At 38.2% G+C, this 26,327-nt stretch overlaps 1 protein-coding gene across 4 annotated transcripts in view; it reads right to left on the bottom strand.

Moving 5' to 3' along the window:
• PTPRM (protein tyrosine phosphatase receptor type M) overlaps positions 1–26,327 on the bottom strand; it is a 613,403-nt gene that overhangs the window by 491,714 nt on the left and 95,362 nt on the right. For all 4 annotated transcript variants that reach the window (XM_053673443.1, XM_053673444.1, XM_053673445.1 and 1 more), the window contains exons 2-3: positions 25,239–25,510; positions 4,572–4,650 (exon numbers count right to left, since the gene is read on the bottom strand). In XM_053673443.1, coding sequence (XP_053529418.1) covers positions 4,572–4,650; positions 25,239–25,510 — 351 coding nt within the window. The remainder of the gene's footprint in view (positions 1–4,571; positions 4,651–25,238; positions 25,511–26,327) is intronic.

Here is a 26,327-nt window from a genome sequence, read left to right as displayed (position 1 = left end):
ATCTGAATAGTTATAAAAGGTATACAGGTAGCCAAAAAGCACATATAAAAAGATACTGAACATCACTAGCAATTAAAGAATCAAAACCACAAAGAGCTACCACTTCAAATCCACTAGGATGGCCATGATAAAGTTGACAGATAATAACAAATATTGGCAAGAATATGAAGAAACTGGAACCCTCATACTCTGCTCTTCGGAATGTAAAGGGTACGGGTGATTTGAAAAGCAATATGCATTTCCTTAAAGTGCTAAACATGGAAGTTCCCAGGTGATCTCTTCGTCACCCCCAACCCCTCCCTTCTGAGATCTGTCAGTCTGTTCCATGTATTCAGGTCTCTGGTTTTACTTTGCTCTTAAGTTTATTTTGTTAATTAGATCCCACATATGAGTGAGATCATATGGTATTCGTCTTTTTTTGACTGGCTTTTTTTGCTCAGCATAATAATCTCCAAGGATGCATATATGCACAGCCCGTGGACACAGACAATAATGCGGTAAAAGCCAGGGGGGGTGGAGCAAAGTGGGAGAAAATGGGGGACATCTGTAATAGTGTCTACAGTAAAAAAAAATAAAGGGACTTCAAAGTATTTTTAAAAAGTTACCAGGTAACCCAGTAATTCTACTCCTAAGTATACAAAAGAGAACTAAAAATGAATGTCAAGTAAAAGTCAGCACATAAATGTTCTTAGAGCATTATTTATAATAGTAAAAAGCTGGAAACAACTGGAATGACAATCAATTCATAAATGAATAAAGAAAAGGTGGTATATCATACAACAGAATATTGCCCAGCTTTGAGAAAGAATGATGTACTGACACACTCCACAGCATGGATGAAACAGGAAATGTTATGTAAACAAAAGAAGACAGACAAAGGGGCTGCATATTGTCTGACTGCACTTACATGAAATATGAAGACGGACGGAAGTAGATTGGTGGGTGGCTCAGGCTGGGGTAGGGCCGGGGCAAAGGAGAATGACTGTTAATGGGTATAGGTGTTCTTTTGGGGTGATGAAAATGTTCAAAAATTGATCATGGGATTGGTTACACAACTCTGCAAATAGACTAAAAACCATTAAATAGATTACTTTAAATTGGTAAATTGTATGATATGTGAATTATATTTCAATAAATCCGTTAAAATGCTGAATGGTTTAACAGACATAAAAATACACATCAGCACCACAGGTAACAATAGAAATACCCATATATTTATAGTTTATAACCTACTTAAAAATAGGAAACAGCAGTATGAAGCTGATAAAATGCTTCTTCAGTTTCTCCTACTAGGATTATTGAACGAAATTCAAAATATATTTTTAGTTTGCATACCAAACACAAAAATTATCTATGTTCATTAGAAGTGGTCTGAAGCCAGAGAACTGCGGTCTGCGTGGCCATTTCTGCATTTCCAAGCTGATCCCGCATCTGTCACTAGACTAGAATCGATTTAATGAGCAACATATTCATGACAGGACAGATACTTTTTAAAAATGTTGTAACGTTTACTCATAAACCTACATGAATCCAAACAGGAGTCCTTAGAGTGAAATAAATAAAGTTCAGCAGTTTGTATCTTCTGAAAAGGAAAGTTTTGGATATGAAATAAGGATTTTTATTTATAAACCTTGATAGGAAATTCCTTAAAATATTACCTGTAAAGTACTCCGTTTAATGACCAAAGTATTGCTTTCTTTAAAATCTTTATTTGCATGTTTTCCCCATAAACTTAGAGATCATAAAAAAAATACAGAAGGGCTATCATGAAAGCCATTTAGAGCTTACAGTTCAAAATGCTATTGTACCATACTTCACCTTGGTACAGAGCACACTTTGCAATTCTGTGTCTCCTAACAGCAGTGTGCAAAGCCAATTAGGTATTAGCCCAGTATTCTCCAAAGGAGAGACCATAAACACCTTTATATGACCATAAGCAGTTGGGCTTGGAAGGAATGAACAAAACTGCAGGAGACGCATTTCAGGAAGGCTCTGAAAGAAGGACATATTAAATCTTTTCATATGACTGAAGGGAGAGACTCAAAGCCTAAGGAATAGGAGAAGCTACACTTAAGAGTTATTTTGTTGGCCAGCGGTCAGATATAGAAGAAAGTCAGGGTTCATTATCAAAAAGACCTGTGCAAAACTTGACCTTGGCTACTGCATCTGCTCCCTGGGCAGCAATAACATCTGCCTTGTGGCAGATTTGCTCTGAGAAACAGGGAGCACTGAGCACATAGTAGGCATTCACTAGTGCTGTCTCGGATTTTTACTTCCTGGTAAGAGGTGAGTCAGAGGCAATGTTTTTGCACATTAGAACACCCCATGTGTGTCCTCTAAGCCCAAGGCTATTACTCCAAGGATTTAGCCATCAACTCAGGTAATTATGAGCAACTAAATTTTTCCTGGTGTTTTAATTTGGTACAGAATTGTTTATTTTTCTAACTTTTTTTTATAAAGGCAAGGGGGCACAAATTCTTCTTGAACTCACTGGTCTTGGTGACACAAAAAAAGGCAAATGCAAAGTATTATAAAAGTGATGTCTGCCACAGCAATGAGCAAGATGGTTTCTGTGCTTGAAGTTCAGTGTTGTAACCAGGTAAAGGTTGCAGAGAGAGTAAAACCCCTGTGGATGGAATCAGATGACTATCGTGATACCCACATTACCACACAGGGCTTCTCAGGAACTAGTACAAGGAATGATCTCATGATCTAGTCAATCCATGCAATAAAAGCAGTGTTTATATTTCTAATACCATTTAGATATAATCTTTCTTTTGTGGATTTTGGTTGGACCATCATCAGAGATCCTGGGATGTCTGAACTAGCCAGTTTCTCTTTAATGCCAGGGAGCCTAAAAATAAAGTAAGCTTCCATCTCTCAGCTGGTCAAAGATTTAAAGTCTGACATCAATTTTGGGCAAGAATATTGGGAAAATAAAGCTTCCATTCATTGCTGGTGGGACTATAACTGGCTCAGACACTTTTCTTAGCAATTCTGCAGCATCTAGTAAAACTAAAACCGTTTCTACCCTACACCCCAGCAATTCTGCTTCTAAGAACAAACCCTGCTCTCACACACAGCACCCAGAGAGGTGCACACAGATGTTCACTGCAGCAGTGTTTGTCTGCTGGGGAAAAACTGGGGGGGGGGATAAATGTTTTTAGAAGAATAAAAAAATAAAATGTATTACATTGATATGACAAAATATCATAGATTAACCTAAAACATGTAATGCCAAATGGGGGGAAAGAATAGAGCAATTTGTACCATTGGATACCATTCAGTGGAATTTACAAACAGTAAGCAGTACTTTCTTTCTTTTTATGAATACACAGTGAGTGTGAGAGACAGTGCACATGCATGCAGGCACACACGCACACATGCAGCTTGCTGGTTGCTCAGCTCCCAAACCTCTATTCTGGGACTGGGAAATTCCCCCCTGTATATTTCTTGGTAAATTCTAGGCATGGCTCCCATGATAGAAGCTGTAAAAGCCAGTTTCCTTTTCTAGATAACTGTTTGGCTAGCAGGAGAATGAGCACATGATTTAGCTTGTTCACCCTGACAATCCCACTCAGGGTTTTGTGCCAAAGACTGAGGGTACAAAGGCACAGGGACAGTGACAAATGTTCGGGCAGGTGGCTAGGGACACTCTGCAAAGGTCAGGGGGCCAGAGGAGCAGGCGGAAGCACCCTGTCCTCATGGGCAGCTGTCTGGCATATCAGTCACCACGGTTGTACCTGCAGAACCTCCTTCCAGTTCCTGCCCATCATCTGAGCACAGATCACCAATGTTCCCAGTGATATTTTTGCCATCCAATTCCCTGTCAACGCAAAGCTTTTCTCCTAAATCAGCTACATCTGTTTCTGCAGCTTGTGGACTAGAAACCTCCCAGATAGAGAGGGGCAGCAGCAACCTCACCACTGTGGTGGCCCTTGGGGATGTGAGGGAGGAGTGGGGCTGGCAATTCGCAGTATTTTATTGATTTAAGGACAGAGTTCAGTTGCAAATATAGCAAAGTATTAATAGCTATTCGTTCATATGGGGTGGTAAAAACAATAGTGTGTGTTATCACTCATTGGACTTTCTTTTAAAGAACTAACTTGTAAAAGATGAAGAACAGGCCATTCATTGCTGGGGTCCCCAGGTGGTTTGGGTCGATTTCTTACATTCACCAGATCCCAGGCCTGCTTGGGCTATATTGTTTGGAACTATGCCAGAATCATAGTAGAATTAGGACAAAAATGCACAGATTCTCAATGTCAAAATTGTGCTACTATTCAAAAGGGAAATCCAAAAGTCTTCACAAGGATGTGTGAGCATATCAAAGTACTCTAGTAGTCTGTGTTCCTGATTTTCATTTTAAAGACACTGAGATAAATTTGATGACATAGCACATAGAATACAAGTTTGGGGCTTTCTGGGCTGGCAAAGCAACACCTAGAGACTTGTCAGGGAACTCTCTCAGCAGGAGTACTGCTCCCCAGGTTTTTGTGTCTTCTCTTAGTCTGTAAGGTAAGTATTCCCCCAACAACGTACCCGAATGTTTAAAGGTTAAGAGAACTTACTACATGGATGTCCTAACACCTTCACTTCATCAATAGCAAGGTAGCCTTGATGTCCAGAAGTTATTACTTCAAAAATCACCTGGAAAATTAAGAAGAAAATTTACATCATTCACTTATTTTGTCAGACTTTTACCAAATGTCTCCAAAAGAGAGATAGGTAGTTTCACTCATTCATTCATTCATAGTTCCAACAAACATTAAGGGAACACCTAATATCTGGACAATGCTCTAGGTTCCAAGATTACCAAGATAAGTAAGACCCACACCCTGTTTTCAGGGAGGTGAATGTGAATGGGTGGGTCAGCATAGCACCCCCCTCAAGAACCTACGAAGGAAGGAGGGGGCACCGTGGTTTACAGCTGATCACTGGCAGACATAGGCTCAAAGTCACTGCTGGAGGCTTTCAGGTAACATACTCCTGGTCAACTCCTTTGAGTGGACTCTATGACCAGACTGAGCCAGGTGGGACCTTCGGTTTTAAACAAGTAAAATTTAAAAGCCACCATAAGTGCTATGGAAGAAAAGTACAGAACGCTGTAAGAACATACACCAACAGGCCCTCTCACGAGGAGGCAGCATTTGTGCCTTACTCTTTTCACACTGCACTGTCATCCAGCACAGCGTGAAGACAGTAAGGCTCCTTCCAGGGCATGTGCAGAACTCCACGGTGAATATGACCACGGCTGTGAAGAGGAGAATTTGGACCTACAGCTATGAAGATATGCTCTGACCAGGCTACCAAGGCTCTACTCACAGAGAAGATTCCGGAAAAGGCACTGTTATTAATAATATAGAGAAAAGGCTATGCTAAGGCTGAAGTTCAGATGGCAGAGGGGAATGATATAAAAATCTCTGCAGTGGTGAAATCAGAGGGGCTGTAGCAACTGCTTGATCATGGGAAAAGCTGGACAAGAGAAGAGGGGCAACATGCTCTGGGGATCTTAGAATAAATGGCATTTCTGAGACGGTAGAGCATCTTCAGAGAAATTGAAGCTAAAGGAGAAAAAAAGTAAGAAGGTTAGCAATTTTCTCAACATGACTATCTAAAGGTGTCCATTGTCAGGGTATGAGTAAAAAAAAACTCCATATGACATTATTTTAACCCCCATACATACACGGAAGGAAACCATATCACTGGGAAGACCATGGCCTAGGCAATATGAAGTTGGTAAGTCTTAAAATATGACCTGGCAATTGCACTCCTACAGAAATAAAATTTTCATTCATATAAAACCTGCACACAGATGTTTACAGAAGTTTTATTCATAGCAGTCCTGAACTGGAAACCGCCCAGATGTCACCCAAATGGTAAATGATTTAACAGACTATGGCACATCTGTAGCATGGAACACTATTCAGCAATGAAAGGAACTATTGACATACCCCAAAACTTGCATGAATCTCCAAAGAATTATGCTGAATGAAAAAGCCAATCACGAAAGATTACTTACTACATGATTCTGTTTATGTAATGTCAACATTTTAGAAAGGGAGGGCAGATTACTGATGGCTAGGGGTGAGGGGTGGAGGGAGAAGGAGGGAGATGAGTGTGGTTACAAAAGAACAAAACAGACAATCTTCATGATGTTGGAACCATTAAGACCTTCACTGTGGCAGTAGTTATACGCCTACTCAGTAATACAATTGTACAGTTCATAGCAGCATGATTCACAATAGATAAAACATGGGAACAACCCAAGTGTCCATCAAAGGATGAATGAAGAAGGAAAAGATGGTACATACATACAATGGAATACTGTTCAGTTTTAAAAAAGAAGGAAATTTTGACACATGCTGCAACATGAATGAATCTTGAGGACATCATGCTAAGTGAAACAAGCCAGTCACAGAAGAGCAATGACTATATGATCCCATTTATATGAGGGACCCAGAGTAGTCAAATTCATAATGACAAAGATAGAATGGTGGGTGTTGGGAACTAAGGGAAAGGGGGATTAGGATGTTACCATTTTACAGTTTCAGTTTATAAAATGAAAAGAGTTTGGGAGATGGATGGTGGCAGCAGTTGTACAATATTATGTATGAATGTATTTAAGACAACTTAAAATAATATATTTTATGTATTTGTATTTTACAACAATAAAAAAGTGAAAACAATTATATAAAACTAAACACACACACAAAACTAAAAACTAAATATGCATGCACAAATACAGGTTAGATGGAGAAATCTGAGAAAGTTTCATAGATTTCAACAACGTCAGTATTTCTGGTTGTCATATTACACACATTAAATTAGCACATTGTTACCATTAGAGGAAACTGGGCAAAAGTATACACAGGAATCTATACCACTGTACCAGACTCCACAATTATCTCCATAAAAACTGCAATTTAAAAAGTAACTATAAGTTACTATTTACATAATACAATATATACAACAAACAGATATCACACCATTATTTTATTTTATTAGTTCATGCAAAAATCCCTCAGGAATGAACTATTTCAAGAACAAAGAGATTTAAATACAAAGTAATTAATTGTTCAAGAATATGCAGTGAGTGTATCATAGACATAACTTTAAAACCCAATCTTTCTGATTCCAAATATCATGATGTTTTTGCTAGTACGTGTTGCCTGAATGAACACATCAACCCTAGCACTATCTGTTTGTGCAGCAGATGAGTAATTAGAGAAAGCAATCAGCAGAGCCGCACATGGAAGTGTTCCAGGGGCCTCCTAGATGAGCAGTTACCGCAGATACACCTGCTAGACTGGATACCACATTGTATTCAAACTGAAATACAAAACACACTAGGAAGATGACCAGTGGGAGAACAGAAATAAAACTTTGTCCTGTTCATAAATTTATTATATATTGTTCACTGACAATACCCAGGAAGAAAGACATGCAGGGATATTCCTAAATGTGAGATATTTCTACAAATGTAGTCTATAAGAGGACAGTTGTGGAGACAAACAGTTGATGAGCATTGAGAGCAGCAGAGAATAAAAAACTTCCTGAAAACAGGGGCCTCTGGAAAGAGTCATAGGCTGCCTGGCCGGGGTCAGCAACAGGAGGCTGCGCAGGAACAGGCCCACTGTCATGGTCAGAGTGGCCACTTCATAGACTGATGTCCACGACTACCAGCTACCCAAGAACAACATTACCCTGATCATGAAAAAGGTATTTTGAAAGCTGAACCTGGAAACATTTACCCATCATTCCTTCCTCTCATCTGTCCTCCTTTCATTCTTCCCAACCTCCCTCCATTTCATTCATTCAAACCATGGTTCCACCAAGTATCATCCCCATTCTAGGCATTGAGATAAGCACTTGGAACAGATCATAAACAGAACAGATGAAGGCCCCTTTCCCCATTAAAGTTGTCCTTCTTATAGAAAGTTATATTTTTACTTTATCAACTGTAGGGGCTAAAGCTTCTCATAAAAATGGAATAATCTTTACAGCATACATGTAACACATGCTCATGTAGATCTATTTTTTGAAGCTGATATGTGCTCATTTAATGCACACTATTTTATTTAGAGCAACATGGGACCATGGCCCTACCAAAGAAAAAGAGAGACAGAGGAGGGAGGGGAAGAAATTAGAGACCAAGGAAAGCCACCTTAAAATCTCTTTTTTTGTCCATCACTCAGTGATCAAAGATTCTGAATCTTATTATCTAAATATTTATAGAATATTTACTATATGCTCTAGGAAGATTCAAAATATTAGATGATATTATGAAATTTAAGCTTTAGTAGGTGAAAAAATAAGGAATACTTCAGTTGGTGAGAAAATGGAAGAATAGAAGAAGAAAACAATAGCCAAATGACAGATGGGGACAACTACAAACTCACATGACCGTGCTCCCTCTCCACCACAGGACTGCAGGAGTCCCTCCTCCTTCCCAGACCGACCAGGAAGTCTATCATGTAGCCAATACAACCTTCAGCCTAATTTCCCGACCTGTTAGCATAAACTCATACATGTCAAAGCAAGGACTTAAGCAGTGTCCCTACTAGAGTAGAGAGAAACTTTGCAACAAGCACTCCAAATTTCCCAGCAAGATACTCAACAATGAGGCCTCCTTGAAAGAATTAGACATATGCAGAACTTATATCCCCCAATGTTCCTAACAGCATTATTTACAATAGCCAAGTGCTGAAAACAGCCTAAGTGCCCATCAGTAAATGAGTGGATCAAAAAACTATGGTACATTTACACAGTGGAATACACACAGTAGAAAGAAAGAAGGAGCTTCTACCCTTCGTGACAGTATGGATGGAACTGGAGAGTATTTTGCTGAGTGAAATAAGCCAGGCAGTGGAAGACAAACACCATATGATCTCACCTATGAGTGGAACGTAATCAGCAAAACAAACAAGTGAGCAAAACAGAACCAGAGACATGGAAATAAAGAACAAACTGACAGAGGGGTGGGGAAGGAGGATAAAAGGGGAAGAAAGGAAAGGGTTAAGTCAAGGAACATGTATAAAGGACCCATGGAAAAAGACAATGGGGGTGGAGGGAGGACTGAAAGTAGAAGGCTGGAAGTGGGTAGGGCAGGAGAAATGGGGACAACAGTAATTGAACAAGCATTCAATTGGGGGAGAAATGAGGACAACAATAATTGAACAACGATAAAATTTTTTTTAAAAGAATTAAACACTGGCTTATTTCTGAAACTATTTTAGCTCCCCTTAGTCCTCCAACAGAAATACCAAGAAGCAAAGAAAGACAGCATCTAATTACAAATGCATTAAGAGAACAACTGACTATGCTTTTTAGTTCTTTAAACTCTTTTAAATGTAAACTTCTGCAATGTGAGTTGCTAGCACTAACTTACAGCTAAATGTAGAAACAAAAATAGAAAAACAATTTTTATAGACATGTTTGTGTGTGTGTGTCTACACACAAGCATGACGTATATACTTATATATAACAAAATTTTATGTGACATATTTAGGTGTTTTTACATAAGAAGGTTACAAGTTTGAAGCAATAATTTCAATATTTCTTCAAAAAATTAAAGCAAGGTTTTCAAAAGACCATTTCCCAGCTCTTTCTTAGCAATTTCAATTAGGGAATTATTAGTACAAGTTTTATTAGTTTCTTCATCAAGTTAATAATTTAGTATATAAATGTTTCAACACATACTACAAAAAGTATCATTTGTACTGACAAGTTTGCTATTTTGAAATAAAGATGATTAAATGAAGAGATCTGAGTTTAAGTGCTGTAGAACAATCTTACATTGACTACTAACTTGATTTTAACATCTTGCCATTAAGAAATTTACTTTGTTGTTTTCAACAAACAAGAGAGTTAAAACATGCAGCTCAAAAGATGAGGCGTATCTGAAGTAGCTTTCTTAAAAACAGATTTCAGCATCCCATAAAAAGGTTTCTGCATCCTGACCTTTTGTTATGTGGCACGTTTTGCATTTCGTACTTTTTTCTAGCCAGTGTACTTACCAAGAAAGCTTCAAAAGTAAAAACATTTTTGTCTTTGGTCAAATAAGAGACTACTCTATTGAAAGTACAGGTATTGCTCTAGTGAGGTACAAGTGCACGCAGAACCCAGTGGGAGTCCTCGGAATGTCTGAAAATGCCGGCATCTAGGGCCAAAAAGATTGAGGTCAGAGGAAACAATAACACTAGAACACTGATGGAAAAAGGAAAAAGGACAAAAGAAAGGTGTAACAAAGTGACTTGGGACGTGGCCGTGCTTATCAAACAGAACAGAATACATTGGAAATCTGTATTAGAAGTGAGGCGTGGGTCTCCTGAGGGTGCTGCACAAAGTATTTTCTTTTGAAAAAATTCAACTCAAAAACCCTTATATATTGTATACATCATGTCCCAAATACCTTTTGTATATATGATCTAATTTTTCCCAGTCAACCGTATGAGGTAGTAATATTAATTCCCTTTTAAGGATGAGTAGGCTGATTCAGAAAGGTTAAGTAATTTTTCTGAAGTCATACAATTAGCACATTACAGTCAGGGTGTAATTCTAGGTCTATCTTACTTCCAAGTTTGGATTTTTCATGTTACCAAAGTGTCTGACCTAGGAGGTATAGGAGGATCTAGATATGTAGAGTATATATACATGCATACATATAAAATACACAACCATGCATATACACAAATATATACATTCTTTAATGCATATATGTGTGTGCATGTGTGTATATATTCATATTCTAATTTTTTTACTTTCAGATTTAGTAAGAAATGTAGTAGCCATCTGTATGACCTAGAAATGTAGATGCAAGGAATGGTTATATGACAGTTTTAACAACATAAATTTTAAGACAAGGGTCAGCAAACTATAGCCAATGGACCAAATCTGCACCGACTTCTGTTTTTTATTGCCCACAAACTAAACATGGTTTTTATGGTTCTCAATTGGTAGGAGAACATCAAAAAGAAGAGAATAACACTTTGTGATACATGTGAATTTTATGAAATTCGAATCCCATGCCCGTAAATAAGGCTCTGTGGAAACACAGCCATGCTCATTCATTTACCCATTGTCGATGATGACATGCACACAACAGCAGAGCCAAAGGTTGACACCGAGGCCGTGTGGCTTACAAAGCCTGAAATATTTACTGTTCAGACTCCTGCTTTAAGAGAAAGCTCATGCTTGGCTCACCAACAAACTGCCATTACTCCGGATAACAAGAAAGTGTTTGTCAATAGCAATAGTCTGTCACAGCCAAAAATAACATGCCTGTCACTGAGTGTGAGAATCCTGTATGCAGCAATGGCAGGGAGAAGAAACCCTGGCTTGCATGGCTTGTTTCGACTGCATTACACAGGTCCTATTTTAAATGCCCACTTAAATGTGTAGTACCATTTTTTTAAAAAGCATAATTGCAATATACCAAAAGAAAGTCATAGAAACGAATTATCTTATAAACCTCAAAACACTGTGTAAAATAAATTAAATGTAAATAAAACAAAACCCACTCATTTAGCAGCCAAAGCTTCTATAAAAACCTTCACTGCTAAAAATTTGTAACACTTGACTATTGAAACCTGATCCCTGCTTAGATCTCATCTACACAATATTCTCTGGCATTAGTGAGATTCCAGTTAAATGGTTTTGTTTTAACTAAAATACAAACATTTTTAGAAAAAATGTCCCTGCTCTGTAGCCAAGCCTAACGTGATTACAGTAGTTCCCCTCCTCCTAACAAGGGATATATTCCAAGACCCCCAGTGGATGCCTGAAACTGTGGATAATGCTGAACGCTGTGTACCTTTTGTCCTCTACATACACACCTACGATAAAGTTTACTTTATAAATTAGGCACAGTAAGTGGTTAACAACAATAATTAAAGATAAGAAAGTTGAATGTGGTCTCTCTTTCTGATAACTGACCTAACAACTGAGATGGCTCCTCTGTGACTAGCAGGGAGCGTCTTGGACATGGACACACTGGACAGAGGGACGACTCATGTCCCAGGTGGGGCCAAGGGGCACATTTGCAGATTTCATCACGCTACTCAGAAGTGTACGCTATTTAAAACTTATAAATTGTCTGGTTCTGGAATATCCCATTTGATATTCTGAGAATGCAGTTCACCATGGGTAACAGGTAACTGAAGTCTCAGAAAGTGAAACTACAGATAAGGGAGAACTACCTCGACTAAGTTTGTAAAGTGAAAACTAAAGTAGTGGCTCCGTATGACAGAATCACAAAGTCATCCCATCTTATTCTGGAATAGTTTTGCCACAACACAATATTCAATCTTGCAAAACCTTTTTTTGCATCTGGCTTGATAGGAAATATAATTAATCCTCACTATTTGAAGATTTTGTATTTGTGAATTTGACTGCTCACTAATATTTTGAAACTCCCAAATCAACACTTGGAAAGCTTTCATGGTCATTTGTGAATGAGTATACAGTGTCAAAAATTTGAGCTGTGCAACACACTCTTCCCAACCGAGGTTGAACAAGGCAACGCTCTGCCTTCTTGTTTCAGCTCTTGTAAACAAGTGTCCTTATTCCAGTCTGTGTGATGCCACATTGCTTACACTGTCTGCCTTTTATGGGTCATGTCACTGTTTATAATGGCCGCATGTGCAGTGTTGAAGTGCTATGCAGCGTTCCTAAGTGAAAGAACACTATAATGTGCTTTATGGAGAAAATGTGTTAGATAAACTTCATTCAGGCATGAGCCATAGTGTTGTTGGCTGTATTCAATGTTAAGAATCAACAATATATATTAATTAAATAAAGTGTCTTTAGGAGAACCTCACATAAAATAAGGTTAGTACTGATTGCTTGATGAAAATGTTTGACTGAAGGTTTGCAGAACTAGCTTTGTATCTCCCACAGAAGCAACAATTTAGTGTTCATTAGTCCAGTGGCTGTTGCGATACAGAACATAACAACTGAGGGTAATGAGAACCTATGGTATAAGCATGTTTTAGTTCACTGAATCCCTGTTTTTATCAAGTACTTGAACACAGGAAAGACTCAAGGAAGGACTCAATACTTAGTTGTGCTGATGGTTCCCAGATAGTGTTTTTAGCCACAGGATGTAAAGAAATGTAGAATTGAGAGGATCAATATCCATTCACTCACTCACATGATAACATCTCAGGAGACAAGATGCTGTATCCACATGGTGTTTGGGAAAAGCCATTTGCTCTCAGGTAGGAAATGTGAATGAAAACGGGGCTACGTGATGAACCCAACAAGCCCGGGGAGAGAAAGACATGGCAGGCCTGACAAACTCAGTGAGTAAAAGTAACCACACAGGACAGTCCGGTCACAAACCCCTAACTGGGCAGCCATCCCAGGCCTGCAGCTTCCTTAGCAATGTCCACCTTTACCTTCAGCGAGCCTTGCCCACTAGTCTTACACATCTGACAAAACACACCTTTAAAATACCAGAACACTTCTCTTTGTTAGGCCTCTCAAAGGCACAACCACAGGCACATGAGCACAAGACCACAGAACCCCTTCTTTTAAGTTTGTTGCCTGCATTTAACACCTCTATGTGCAATAAATGTTAATTACTGTCCTGTACTCACCAATATAAAAGAAGTATGTGTTTTTCCATTTCTCCTTTTATTCAGTCCTAGAGATTTTTCACTTTGCTTTCTCCTATCTCCTTAATAACCCACCAAAGAACTACAGGTACCCTCCTTACATTTTCTTCTTTGATTCTAAATACATGAAAGGAACTGCAAAACTGTCATTCTCTGGAGCACCCTCTCAATCTGTTGAAATTTTGTTTCCAGGTATATCCTTAAAATTTTGGCTCAAACAAAACTCTTATAAAGCTTTCTAAATGTCTGGGCATTCTTTTGTTGACAGAATCAACCAGTTAACCACTGACTCTTTCATTGCTCAGTAGAAACCATCCTGGATGCTGGCCCCTGAGGGCTTTGACATCGTGCTATCCTCGGATGCCTGCCCAACAGGAGAGAGGAAGCCGTTTAACGCTGCAGCATCTACGGTCCTCCCTGCTTCAGTGAAGAGTAAAATTAGCTTTCCTTGCTGCCACTTTCCCTTGCTATGTGTGAGAGAAGAAGGCTGCTTATCAATACAAGGACTCATCATGGAAAATGTGTTGGTGGAAGTCTTCTGTCAATTCCTTAGAACAAAGGGGATTAAATGGTATATATCTGTCCCCCCATATATAACCTAGTATATCCTTTCTGGTTTTTATTTAAATAAATAGTTAAAGTAGATCATACCCATTTATAAAAACCGATGCTTTTTCCCCAAATGAGTTAAATAAGAAACAAAAACATATACAGTAAGAGAAATGTTTCTATAATGATAAACAGCCAAAGCAAATCCACAAACTGTGTGACCTTAAAAAATCAGAAATAAAATACTGAATCATTGGTTTATATGGACATGTTATCAAAGTAAATAAAAACCTGCCACTTTCCCAAAGGTAAAGGCATTCTTCAATGACTTCATCTTTTTTTTTCTTTTTGACCAATAAACATGACTTTCTCACTTTTATTTTTTGTTTTCCCTTTGAATTTTGACAAATGCTAATGTTCTTTTCAAGTTTTTCAATCATAGCTTAACTACCCATTCTATAAAATGGAACATGGAATGAAAATAGGGTAGAGTGGGGGAAAAACAGCAAAAGTGCTGATAAGCCAGAAGTAACACAAATAAAGAAGTGTACCCAGAAGACATACTTATTCTTGATCATCAAATAAGTATAAGCTGAGAATAAAACTTAGAGATGAGGTTAAAATTTTTTTCACACTTAATTTTTTAATTTATTTTTTATTGATTATGCCATTACAGTTGTTCTATTCCCCCCTTCATTCCCCTCCACCCTACCCCCCGTCTCCACCATTACCCCCCTTTAGTTTATGACCATGTGTCTCAAGTTCTTTAGATTCTATATTTCCCATACTATTCTTGCCCTCCCCCTATTTTCTATCTACTGTCTATGCTACTTATTTTCTGTACCTTCTCCCCCCTTTTCCTCCTCCCACTCCCCTGTTGCTAACCCTCCTTGAGATCTTCATTTCTATGTTTCAACTCCTGATAAATTTTAAATACATACATTTTTAAAACTCTTGTCTTAGAAGACAAAAACCATCACGTGAATCAGTCTGCTTTCTAAATGCAGCTCAGGGTCCATGCTAATGGGCAGCTTGCTGTGTCCCCACTGAGTTTTTAAAACATACTATTTATCTTTTTTAAAGCACAAAAATGCAGAGCACAGGAGCAACTGCTTAGAATAGCTTTCCTGCTTGAGACAGAGTTGTATTTCACTGCCACATCTAATTCCCAATGTCAGCCTTGAGGAGGGAGGCAATTCAATTGTCTTGCACTTGGAATAAGGGCCATAAGCTAAGAAATTTATGGAGTTGGGGAACATTGTATTTTTCTATTTGTACATATTGGTATTTCCCAAGTACACTCCGGGGAACACTAGACTCAAGAGATGCTCTGTAAAAGCCTAAATTGTTGCCCAAAACTCTACCTGGGCACTTGTACTTGCCATTTGTCCCTCCTGGAGATTTGGAAACACACCCTGACTCCAAAATGGCTTGCAGCACAGAGTATGTTCAGCTTTGTTGAAATCAGTGCTTCTTTCCATTTTGTCAACTAATGTGTTTCAATATTGCTAGGATTTGTGGAACACAATTTGGAAAACACTCACCTATTCAGATCTAAAACGGTCTCTGAGCAGCAAACGTGTGAGGAGCTGATTTCTGTCAGGGTGGATTTAGTGATGCTTAGAAAAATAAGTGAGCTACAGGCAAACACAGCAAAGAAACCAAGGTGGCTATTGAATGAGTAAAGGTTGACTATTCCCTCAACACCTCATTTACCAGGAAAGATGTCAGAATGGTCAAGGGCAAATCTGGCTTTAGCCTCCACCAAAGGGCATGTTCTCCCTGCACAGAGGCTCTGAGCAGGGCTCAGCTGGAATGCACTCCTCTTCTTCTCCCAGGACCTTCAGTACATCTAAGAAATTTGTTTTAACAGGGAGGTTCTAGAGAAACAAGAAGACTCTCATCATTCCATGACTTAATCCTTCACAGTCCCTTTTGTCACTGCCCACCAGCCCAAAGCCCAGCCCCTTTACTGAGAGGCCTGTGGGAAGAGATTTCAAGGCCATCTCTGCACTTTTCTCTCTGTAGAGCAGCCATTTTACATTAAAGGTCACTGCCTTCCTGGCCTGAGTGGATTCAGAATAACCACACTCCAAGGCAGAGAGAAAGACAGGGACTGTGGGATTCCAGGAGCCTCTCCAGGAGCATTCAGGAATAGTAACCCGGACAAGCTGAGGGATGGCTGGCCTCTGGAAACTTGTGGGGCCCAGAGTAAAGAGGAGAGGAAGAAGCAGCATCCCTTTTTTAAAAAATAAATGAACAGAATAAGTAAGAGGGTGCAAGAGTAAAATATTATTGTTAAAATGGCAGGAAGTCAATGTCTAAATCAAAGGAAGCAGGTGCTACAGCCCAGGTGCCTGTTGTAAGCAGGTAGCAGGTACTTCTCACTTCCCACTGCTGCCACCCAGCAGAGGGGCAGGTTGTAAGTGGCTGTAATTAGGACAAACATTAATTAAGGAATTAAATACGTGTTAATCACTAGGTAGTTGACAATTTATGTTTTAATGAATAGTAATTAACCTGCAATTAGCTGTATTCTGTGCAGGTTACCATTGTGATTTGTACCTGTAGAATACATTCCTATAAATAAGGAAAGCTACATAAAATAACGACTGTGCCAAGAACATTTTAAGAAATGTGTTTTGAAACTGTAAATGCATAATAAAGACAGCACTGGGGGAAACACTACAAAATGAAAAGATGCCCAAAACATACCACTAAGATTACAGCAAGTACACAGGGTGGTTGTGTCCAGTTTCACTGAAAACATTCCTAAATTGAACAATTACAAACCTCATATTCTGACCAAGGTAAAAACCACTCAGTAGTTTGCAGCCAAACCTGAGAGAGAAATCAATATTTTTGACAAAAACACAGGCAGGTGAGGGACAGCAGAGAGGGAAAAACCCAGAACAGAAATCCTGTGTTGCCCTGAGCACTTGCTCCTCAAGGTGAAGTCAGAGTCCAGAAAGGCTGACACTGTGAACCCTCAGAAACCACACCTCACATTTTTGCATGATAGTACTTCCAGAATGTTGTGGAGCAAAGGAACTTGGTTTACCTCACTCCACTCAGTGTTTCACTAAATGATTTGTTCCTGACACTCTTTTGCACTGAACACCTTTTCTCATTCCGTGAAACACACTTAAGGTGTGATACACCACTCAACTAATAGTTGATTCCTTTTACTGTCTTCCACAAATCTTAATCTCAATAAATGACCAACATTTATTGAGACCCTAGCTTTTTCCTTCATCTTTATGCCCTGCACAGCCTTTATATTTAGTCCTGTAATTAGGGAAGTTCCAGTAAGTTTATATCAGATGCCTGAGTTTATAAGCAAACAGGGCTGATATCCAAATCCAGGTCTGTCTGACCTAAAGCATATGTTCTTTTACGACACTATGATGCTGCCCATTTTCAAACAATATGAAATTCCTTTAAAGGAGTTAGTTCATTGATCATATCAAAACTACTCTAAAAAGTGCAAAGCACATGTTTTAGAAAAGTGCTGTATGAATATAAATTAACATACTAGTATTTTAAGTATCTGTTCATTTTATATTAACTCTTAGATCTCTATAATGTACATTTTGACCTCAATATCAACATATGGGTGATATCTGGATTAAGCTGACTCCCTGTGCAATGGGAGGTGGTTTCTCAAGGGTATTGCCTCCTTTAGATGTTGTGTCCTCAGCCTTTGGGCTCAAAAGTGGCCTATCTATGTCCTAAGCATGTGCCATTTGGATATTAACTTTGATGAGCCCTGTTCACAGGGGAAGATGTCACACAGACACACATGCACATGTGATACCAGAAAAATACATTTTTTAATATCTTGCAATTAGAAATATAATAGTCACATAAAATAGACTTACTCAGGCTAGTGCAGAACTCCTTATAGAAAAATCTATATGGGGAATGAATTCAAAGGCAGGCAGACTCATGCATGTTCACACCTCAGTAAGGGTGCTCCAGCCTCACAGGCGGGGGACTGAGGGGTGCAGCAGGGGAGCCCCTCCCCAGGGTGGTGCTTTTGAACACAGAAAATTTATGTTTCTGACTTTTAAAAAAGATTTTATTTATTTATTTATAGAGAGAGGGGAAAGGAAGGAGAAAGAGAGAGAAAGAAACATCGATGTGTGAGAGATACACATTAATCAGCCTGCAACCTAAACAGGGGTGTTTCTGACTTTTTTCTAACCATTTCATGTTTTGGTGATATGTTAGGCCAGGGGTGGAAATTGGATTTGGTAGGTGTTTTCCTTTTTCAGCTCTGTTATTATAGCTTGTCTTTCTCAAACCAACTGGGGAACATCATTCAGGTCTCATATGATGATTTTAAGACCTATTGCTCAGAGTTTGTAAGTTTCCTGCTGACATCTCTCTTTTATCATCTAGAGTGCCATTTACATTTACCTAACAGCTTACATTACTATTAGGGTAATGACTTCAGTATGTTTACTACTCAGCAGATAAAGGGAAAATACAAGGTAAGTACTATCTTAACTATGCTTTTAAAACTTTAAAGGCTGCTTGGTTGAAGTGCTCAAAAATTAAATGAACAAGTACATTTTTAGTGGATCCAAACCTTTTAAAAATGTTGATCACCAGGTTCTGCAACACTTACAACACTATATTAAAGAGTCTCTACAAATCTACCTTTAAATTCAAAGCATGAAGCTATTTCTAATGAATCACCCACTGAAACAAAAATCTAGAATGAGAATTAAGTTCTAGTTCAATATGATAAATCATGGGCTGCCCAGTAGTGTGACAGAAGTCAGAGGGAAGTGGGAGGACTTGCAGGTTAGGGTCACAGTTCACAATTAGGAAACAGAATACTTTATTCAAAAGAGATCAGTAACCTTTCATCCCTAAGAAGCAAAATACACATTCTTTTCAAATGTACACGGAACATTTTCAAAGATAGGCTATATGACTGGACACAAAACAAGCCTTATCAAATTCAATAATATTAAAATCACATCGAGAATTTTCTCAGACCACAAGGGCTTGAAACTAGAAACCAACCTCAAGGAAAACACTCAAAAACATTGAAATTCATAGACCCTGAATAGCATGCTATTAAACAATGACTGTATTAATAATGAGATCAAGGATGAAATCAAAAAGTTTCTGGAAATAAATGAAAATGAGCTCACAAGAGTCCAAAACCTATGAAACACAGAGAAGGCAGTCCTGAGAGGGAAGTTCATAGTGATACAGGCCTGACTAAAAAAAGGCAGAAAAAATTCAAATAAACAACCTAACCCTACAGCTACAAGAACTGGAGAAACAACAACAAACAAAGCCCAGAGTAGAAGGAAGGAAATAATCTAGATCAGAGCAGATTAAGACAAAGGGACTAAAGATCAACTCAAAGGATCAAAAAAATCTAGGAGCTGGTTCTTTGAAAAGATAAACAAAATTGACAAGCCTTTAACCAGACTTATCAAGAAAAAAAGAGAGAGGACCCAAATAAATAAAATCAGAAATGAAAGAGGAGAAATTACAACTGAAACCACAGAAATACAAAGGCTTATAAGAAATTACTATGAATAACTATATGCCAAAAAATTTGAAAACCTACAGAAAATGGATAAGTTTCTAGAAATGTATAATCTTTCAAAACTGAATAAAGAAGCAGAAGGCCTGAACAGACTGGAAATAGGTAGTGAAACTGAAGCAGTAATCAAAAAACTTCTGGCACACAAAAGCCCTGGACCATATGGTTTCACAGGAGAATTTTACAAAACATTTTAGGAAGAGCTAACCCCTATCCTTCTCAAACTATTCCAAAAAATCCAAGAAGATAGAGGACTCCAAAACACTTTTTATGAGGACAGCATCATCCTAATCCCAAAGCCAGATAAAGATACAATAACAAAAAAAGAAACTACAGGCCAATATCTCTGATGAACATAGACAAAATAGTTCAATAAAATGTTCATAGACTAAAATCCTCAAAATATTGGAAAGCTTCACCCAGCAATACATTAAAAAGGTCATACAGCATGATCAAGTGGTACTCATACCAGGGATGCAAGGATGGTACAATATTCCCAAATCAAAAAACGTAATACATCACATAAATAAAAGGAAAGTCAAAAATCACATGATCATACCAATAGATGCAGAAAAATCATCTGATAAGGTATTGTACCCATTTATGATAAAAACACTCAGCAAAGTAGGAGTAGAGGGAGTATTCCTCAACATAATAAAGGTCATATACAAGAAATCTACAGCCAACATCATACTCAATGGGCAAAAACTAAAAGCTTTCTCACTAAGATCAGGAATAAGACAAGGGTGTTTGCTTTCACCAATTCTATTCAATATAGAATTGCAAGTTCTAGCCACAGTGACCAGACCAAAAAAAAAAAGCATCCAAATTGGAAAGGAGGAAGTAAAGGTGTCACTGTTTGCAGATGACATGACAGTGTATATAGAAAACCCTATAGACTCCACCAAAAAACTACTCAACCTAATAAGTGAATTTGGCAAAACAGTGTGGTAAAAAGTCAATATTCAGAAATTGAAGACACTTTTGTGCACCAACAATGAAATATCAGAAACAAAAATTAGAAAAAAAATCCCATTTGCTACAGCAACAAGAAAAATAAAGTACCTAGAAATAAACCTAACCAAGAAGGTAAAAGAGCTATACTCAGAAAACTACACAACACTGAAGACAGAAATTAAGGAAGACAAACAAATGGAAGGGTATACTGTGTTCATGGATTAGAAGAATTAATATCATCAAAATGTACATACTACCCAAAGCAATTTATAGATTCAACACAATCCCTATTAAAATATCAATGACATATTCCACAGATATAGAAAAAACATTTCAAAAATTTATATGGAACTCTGAATGACCCCAATAACTTCAACGATTTTGAGAAAGAAGAAAAAAGTAGGAGGGATCACAATACCTGATATCAAACTATATTACAAGGCCACGGTAATCAAAACAGTCTGGTGTTGGCATAGGTATAGACATATAGATCAATGGAACAGAATAGAGAGAACAGAAATAAATCCATTTCTCTGTGGTCAATTAATATTTGACAAAGGGGGCAGGAGCATACAATGGAGTAAAAGTAGCCTCTTTAACAAATGGTGTTGGGAGAACTGGATAGCTACATGCAAAGAAGTGCAACTCAACCACCAACTTACACCATACACAAAAATAAACTCAAGATGGATAAAAAGACTTAAATATAAGTTATGACAACATAAAAATTCTAGAGACAGGAAAATCTCAGATATTCCATACAGCAATATTTTCACCAATATAAGCCTAAGAGCAACTGATATAGAGGAAAGAATAATGAGATGGGACTTCATCAGATTAAAAGGCTTCTGCACAGCTAAGGAAAACATCAGTGAAGTGGAAAGGGAACCAACCGTATGGGAAATATATTTGTGAATGATACCTCAGACAAGGGTTTGATTTCCAAAATATATAAAGAACTCACACAACTCCACTCCAGGAAGACAAGTAACCCAATTTAAAAACCGGGCAAAGGAGCTGAACAGATACTTCTCCAAGGGGTATGTACATGGCCCAGAGGCATGTAAAAAGATGCTCAGCATCACTAGCCATCATAGAGATGCAAATTAAAACCACAATAAGATACCACTTCACACTGGTCAGAATGGCCATGATAAACAAATCAGTAAACAGCAAGTGCTGGTGAGGTTATCGAGAAAAGGGAACCCTAGTCCATTGTTAGTAGAAATGTAGACTGGTGAAGCCACTGTGGAAAACAGAATTTCCTAAAATAAGTGCAAATGGAACTGCCTTTTGACACAGTAATTCCACTGCTGCAATTATACCCTAAGAATCCTGAAACACCAGTTCAAAGGAACCTATGTATCCCAGTGTTCAAATCTCCATTATTTACAATAGCCAAGTGCTGAAAGCAACCTAAGTGCCCATCAGTAAATGAGTGGATCAATAAAATGTGGTACTTTTACACAATGGAATACTATGCAGCAGAAAGAAAGAACTCCTACCCTTCACATCAGTATGGATGGAACTATAGAGCATTCTGCTAAGTGAAATAAGCCAGGTAGTGAAAGACAAGTACCATATGATCTCACATGTAAGTGGAACCTAATTAACAAAACAAGTGAGCAAAACAGAACCAGAGACACGGAAATAAGAACAAACTGACAGTGACCAGAGGGGAGGGGAGAGGGGGATAATAGGGGAAAAAAGGGGAAGGGTCAAGCCAAGGAATGTGTATAAAGGACACAAAGCAGGGGGGAGTACTGAATGTGGGAGGTAGAGGTTGGGTAGGGCAGGGGAGAGTAATGGGGGAAAATGGGGATAACTGTAATAAAAAACAATAAAAAAGAGATCAATAAAAAAGAATTTATTGAAAATGACAATGGGCCCTGGCTGGTATAGCTCAGTGGATTGAACGTGGGCCTATGAACCAAAAAACCGCAGTTCGATTCCCAGTCAGGGCACATGCCTGGGTTCCAGGCCAGTTCCCAGCAGGGGATGCACCAGAAGCAACCATACATTGATATTTCTCTCCCTCTCTCCTTCCCTTTCCCTCTGAAGATAAATAAATAAAATCTTAAAAAAAGAAAATGACAATGGTTTGCTATATAGTACTACCTTTCTTTTAATATAGTTGATCATTCCTTCTGAAAGGCTAATCTAAGACTTCATAAATTAAATCATTCCTTTAATTTTGATGGTCTGAGTTAGCTGTATTAAAGGCTGCTGTGGACTGCGTGTGGTAACCACCTCCCCAAATTTATGTGTTAAACCATAAACCCCAATGTGATGGTATTTTGAGATGAAACTTTAGGAGGTAATTAAGTTTGTATGAGGTCATGAACATGGAGCCCTCATAATGAGATTAGTGTATGTATAGTAAGAGGAAGAGAGACCTGGACACACTCTCTCTTCCCACACGTGGAGGAAAGGCCGTATGAGCACAGGAGAAGATGAGGAAGCAGTCATCTGTAAGCCAGAAAGAGCGCCCTCACCAAAAAGAAAGGGGAGCAAATCAGGGTACAGGCAAGCAGGACATACCCTCTGACATTGTCTACAATTGTGTTCTACTGGCCTCTACCCAGCACATGCCTAAGAAGGAGTTCAGTGCAAGTTCCAGAGGGCCAGTGGTAGGAATGTAACAGTACTACCCCTTATCTCCTTTTGGAAAGTCTCCTCCAAAAGAAGTTTCTAAAAACACTCAGCTTCTAAGCCTAGTCTACCATACAAAAGCCCTTTGAAGCCTAGGCTCACCAAACCCACTTCCCCTGCTTCCATTTTAATCTATGAAAGACGAAACTTCCCCCCCGGAGGCCATATTTTGGAATTATACCACAGACATACAAAAATAAGGTTATTCATTAAATAGAATATTTTCCTCTGGAAGAAAAAAATAGTTTTTACTCTTTTTTATTTCATAAGTAAAAACAAGACATGTACATTGTGGAAATTTCAGAATATGGCAGATGAAAGAAAGAAAAAAATCAAATCACTAGCTGGGGAGATAGCATTTTTAAATATATTTATTTCAGCATATACTGTACAATATATATTTAAAGAATGGGATTTAACATATGGCTTTATACAAATTTTTTTTTACTTAACAACATAAGTTTAAATTCATCATGAAATGGTCCTCCACAAAATTATTTTTAATAGTTACAAAATAATTTTTTATTGAGGTAGCATATATTAACTAATCATCTACTATTAGAAATAATACTGTTTCTAATTTTTCAATTATTATAAGTAAACTGCCATGAATACCCTTGTAGTTAATTATTTGCAACCACTTTTCACTGTTTCCATAGGATGAATTCCTAACAATAGATCACTAAACTTAGATATGTCTAAAATTCATCACCTTTAAAATATATTGCCAAAGTATACTCTATTAAATAAAGATTTAAAACAACTTACATGTGAATTACAGCTTTCACTACCCCTTCATTTCCACTTAAGAAACACTTATCACTCATTAAATACCAGATGTTGTATAGGTATGAGGGTACAAAAATAAATAAAGCAAGGAACTTAGAGCCCATTTACTCCCATTGAAGCCTCTTCCTAATAAACATCAAACCTGTAGAATAGATTCCTGGGCGCCATTCACACCCTTCAGACTGCAAGCAGTCCTGAAGAAGACCCATTTTTCCATTCCCTGACTAGCTGAGCACCTCAATTAAACACAAGAGGTGAGATGACCTTGGTTTGAAACATGTTCCATTTGGCTCCTGAGTGAGCCAAAGGAATTAAGAGAAAGCAAACTATCACAATCCTCTTAATGTGTCCTTTTAGCTAGAAATTGAGTTGTTTTTAAAAATCAAGTTGTTTTTAAAGGTGCTGTGGACAAAAGGAAAAAGAGCACCAAATGCCACTGTCACTAATTTTCCACCTTTAACCCCAAGTCAGGATGCTTTTGCATTACAGGAACTCTCCAACAATCAGAATGTGACAGCAAGATTTCTTTTGTACCACTTCTTAATTCTCTTGGACCTCCTCCTTTGTTAGTTTAAGTGAGAACTCAGAGTGGGCAGTGTGGGTCTCAAGAGAATATTTCCAATGACTGCAGCAAGGACAGCCTACATGAGGTATTTTCTTCCCATTGCTTATGTGGTGGGAGCTGAGTCCACAAGGGCTCACTTCTTAATGACTCATCTACTCCTGAGATCCATTGATGGAAGAAGGGGCTTGTTCTTTTAGAATGAAGTGCGAGGACTCCCTGGCCGAGATTTTTGCTTACTTAATATAGAAAGTAAAATATCCTTGCAGATAGCACTTCCTACCCTGCAGCAAGGTTACTGCTTCTTTTTTCTAATAACAATATACACATAAACAAATTTGAATTGTGTCTTTTACTACTTTCTAAAGGTAATATTACAAAAAAATCCTAAATACACTTGCTTTCAAATAGTGAAACTTTCCTTACATTGGTATAAAAAATATCAACACTTCTTACACATTCTGTTTATACAACAGAAAACTAGATTTTTAGAAATTAGAGGGTGTATCACAACATGAAATGAAAACAAAGAGCATACCTGATAGAAGTTGGGCCAAAAAGTACTAATGGCCAGTTCTGCCCTGTTCCATGTACGTGTTGGGTCTCCAGATATATTCCAGATAGGATTCCCCAAAGGCCCATTATTGACCTTCACGTAGACATTGAGTAACCCAGGAGCAGAATTACTCTTGCTGGATATAAAATAGTGAAAATCAATGCAGTGAGTATCATTTTCTTTAAGCTGTGGTAAGAGGAGCTGGGTTCTCTGCCCCTCAGATCTCCCAGATGTGTTCACCAACATGAAAGAACCTGGGAAAAGAAAAAGAAGAGTCACAATCTGAAATACAACTTTCTCGTCACTGCTGAAAAGGCACCATCATTATATGGGTTGATCTTGAAATTCCACACATACTTAGGCTTTGAAAATCCCCTTTCTGTCATACACTTTCACCCCAAAATATTCTCAAGATCAGTGAATGGGAAATTCCTTTGGTGTCACGGTGATTAGTCTCCTAAGCAACAGAAATATGCATAATTGGCAGGCAGGCACTGAACAATCTGGTAGTCACTAGCCAAAGGTGGCTATTTAAATTAAAATTAATTAAAATTCCATAACATTAAAAGTTTAGTTCCTCAGTCACACTAACCACATTTAAAGTATTCAATCACCACATGTGGCTAGTTGTCCCATATTGGGCAGCAGAACTATCATACCGTTCCATTATCTCAGAAAGTTCTATTGAAGAGCATTATATTATAATGGTACCATCATCTGCCAGTCAGATCCACTTTCAGATTCTCACATGACCTAGAGAAAGATAACAGATTGGTCCGATTTGTGGAATCTTAGAAAGCTTTATTAGCCCTATGCTGTTCCTCATGGTCAATATAATAAAATTCTTGCACTTCAGTCCCACCACCCCTCCTCCACTGTTGTAACAGCTGGCTTCTTGACAGTGGGGGTGTTTTCATGACTGGGCATACTAAAGAAGCTTTGCTCCAACTGGAGGATGGTCATTTTCAAAAGCATCCGGAGCTTTTTCCTGTCTTTACATCATGGCACTAACCCGCCCATAGAAGCATTTCCGTGTGGAGTCAAGCTTACCAGATATTCTGACATTAATTG

Source organism: Artibeus jamaicensis, unplaced genomic scaffold, assembly GCF_021234435.1.
Source record: "Artibeus jamaicensis isolate MK-2021 breed Jamaican fruit bat unplaced genomic scaffold, CSHL_Jam_final contig_864, whole genome shotgun sequence".
Lineage (NCBI taxonomy): Eukaryota > Metazoa > Chordata > Mammalia > Chiroptera > Phyllostomidae > Artibeus > Artibeus jamaicensis.
Note: the sequence above shows the minus strand (reverse complement) of the source record. Positions and strands in the feature narration are given on the sequence as shown.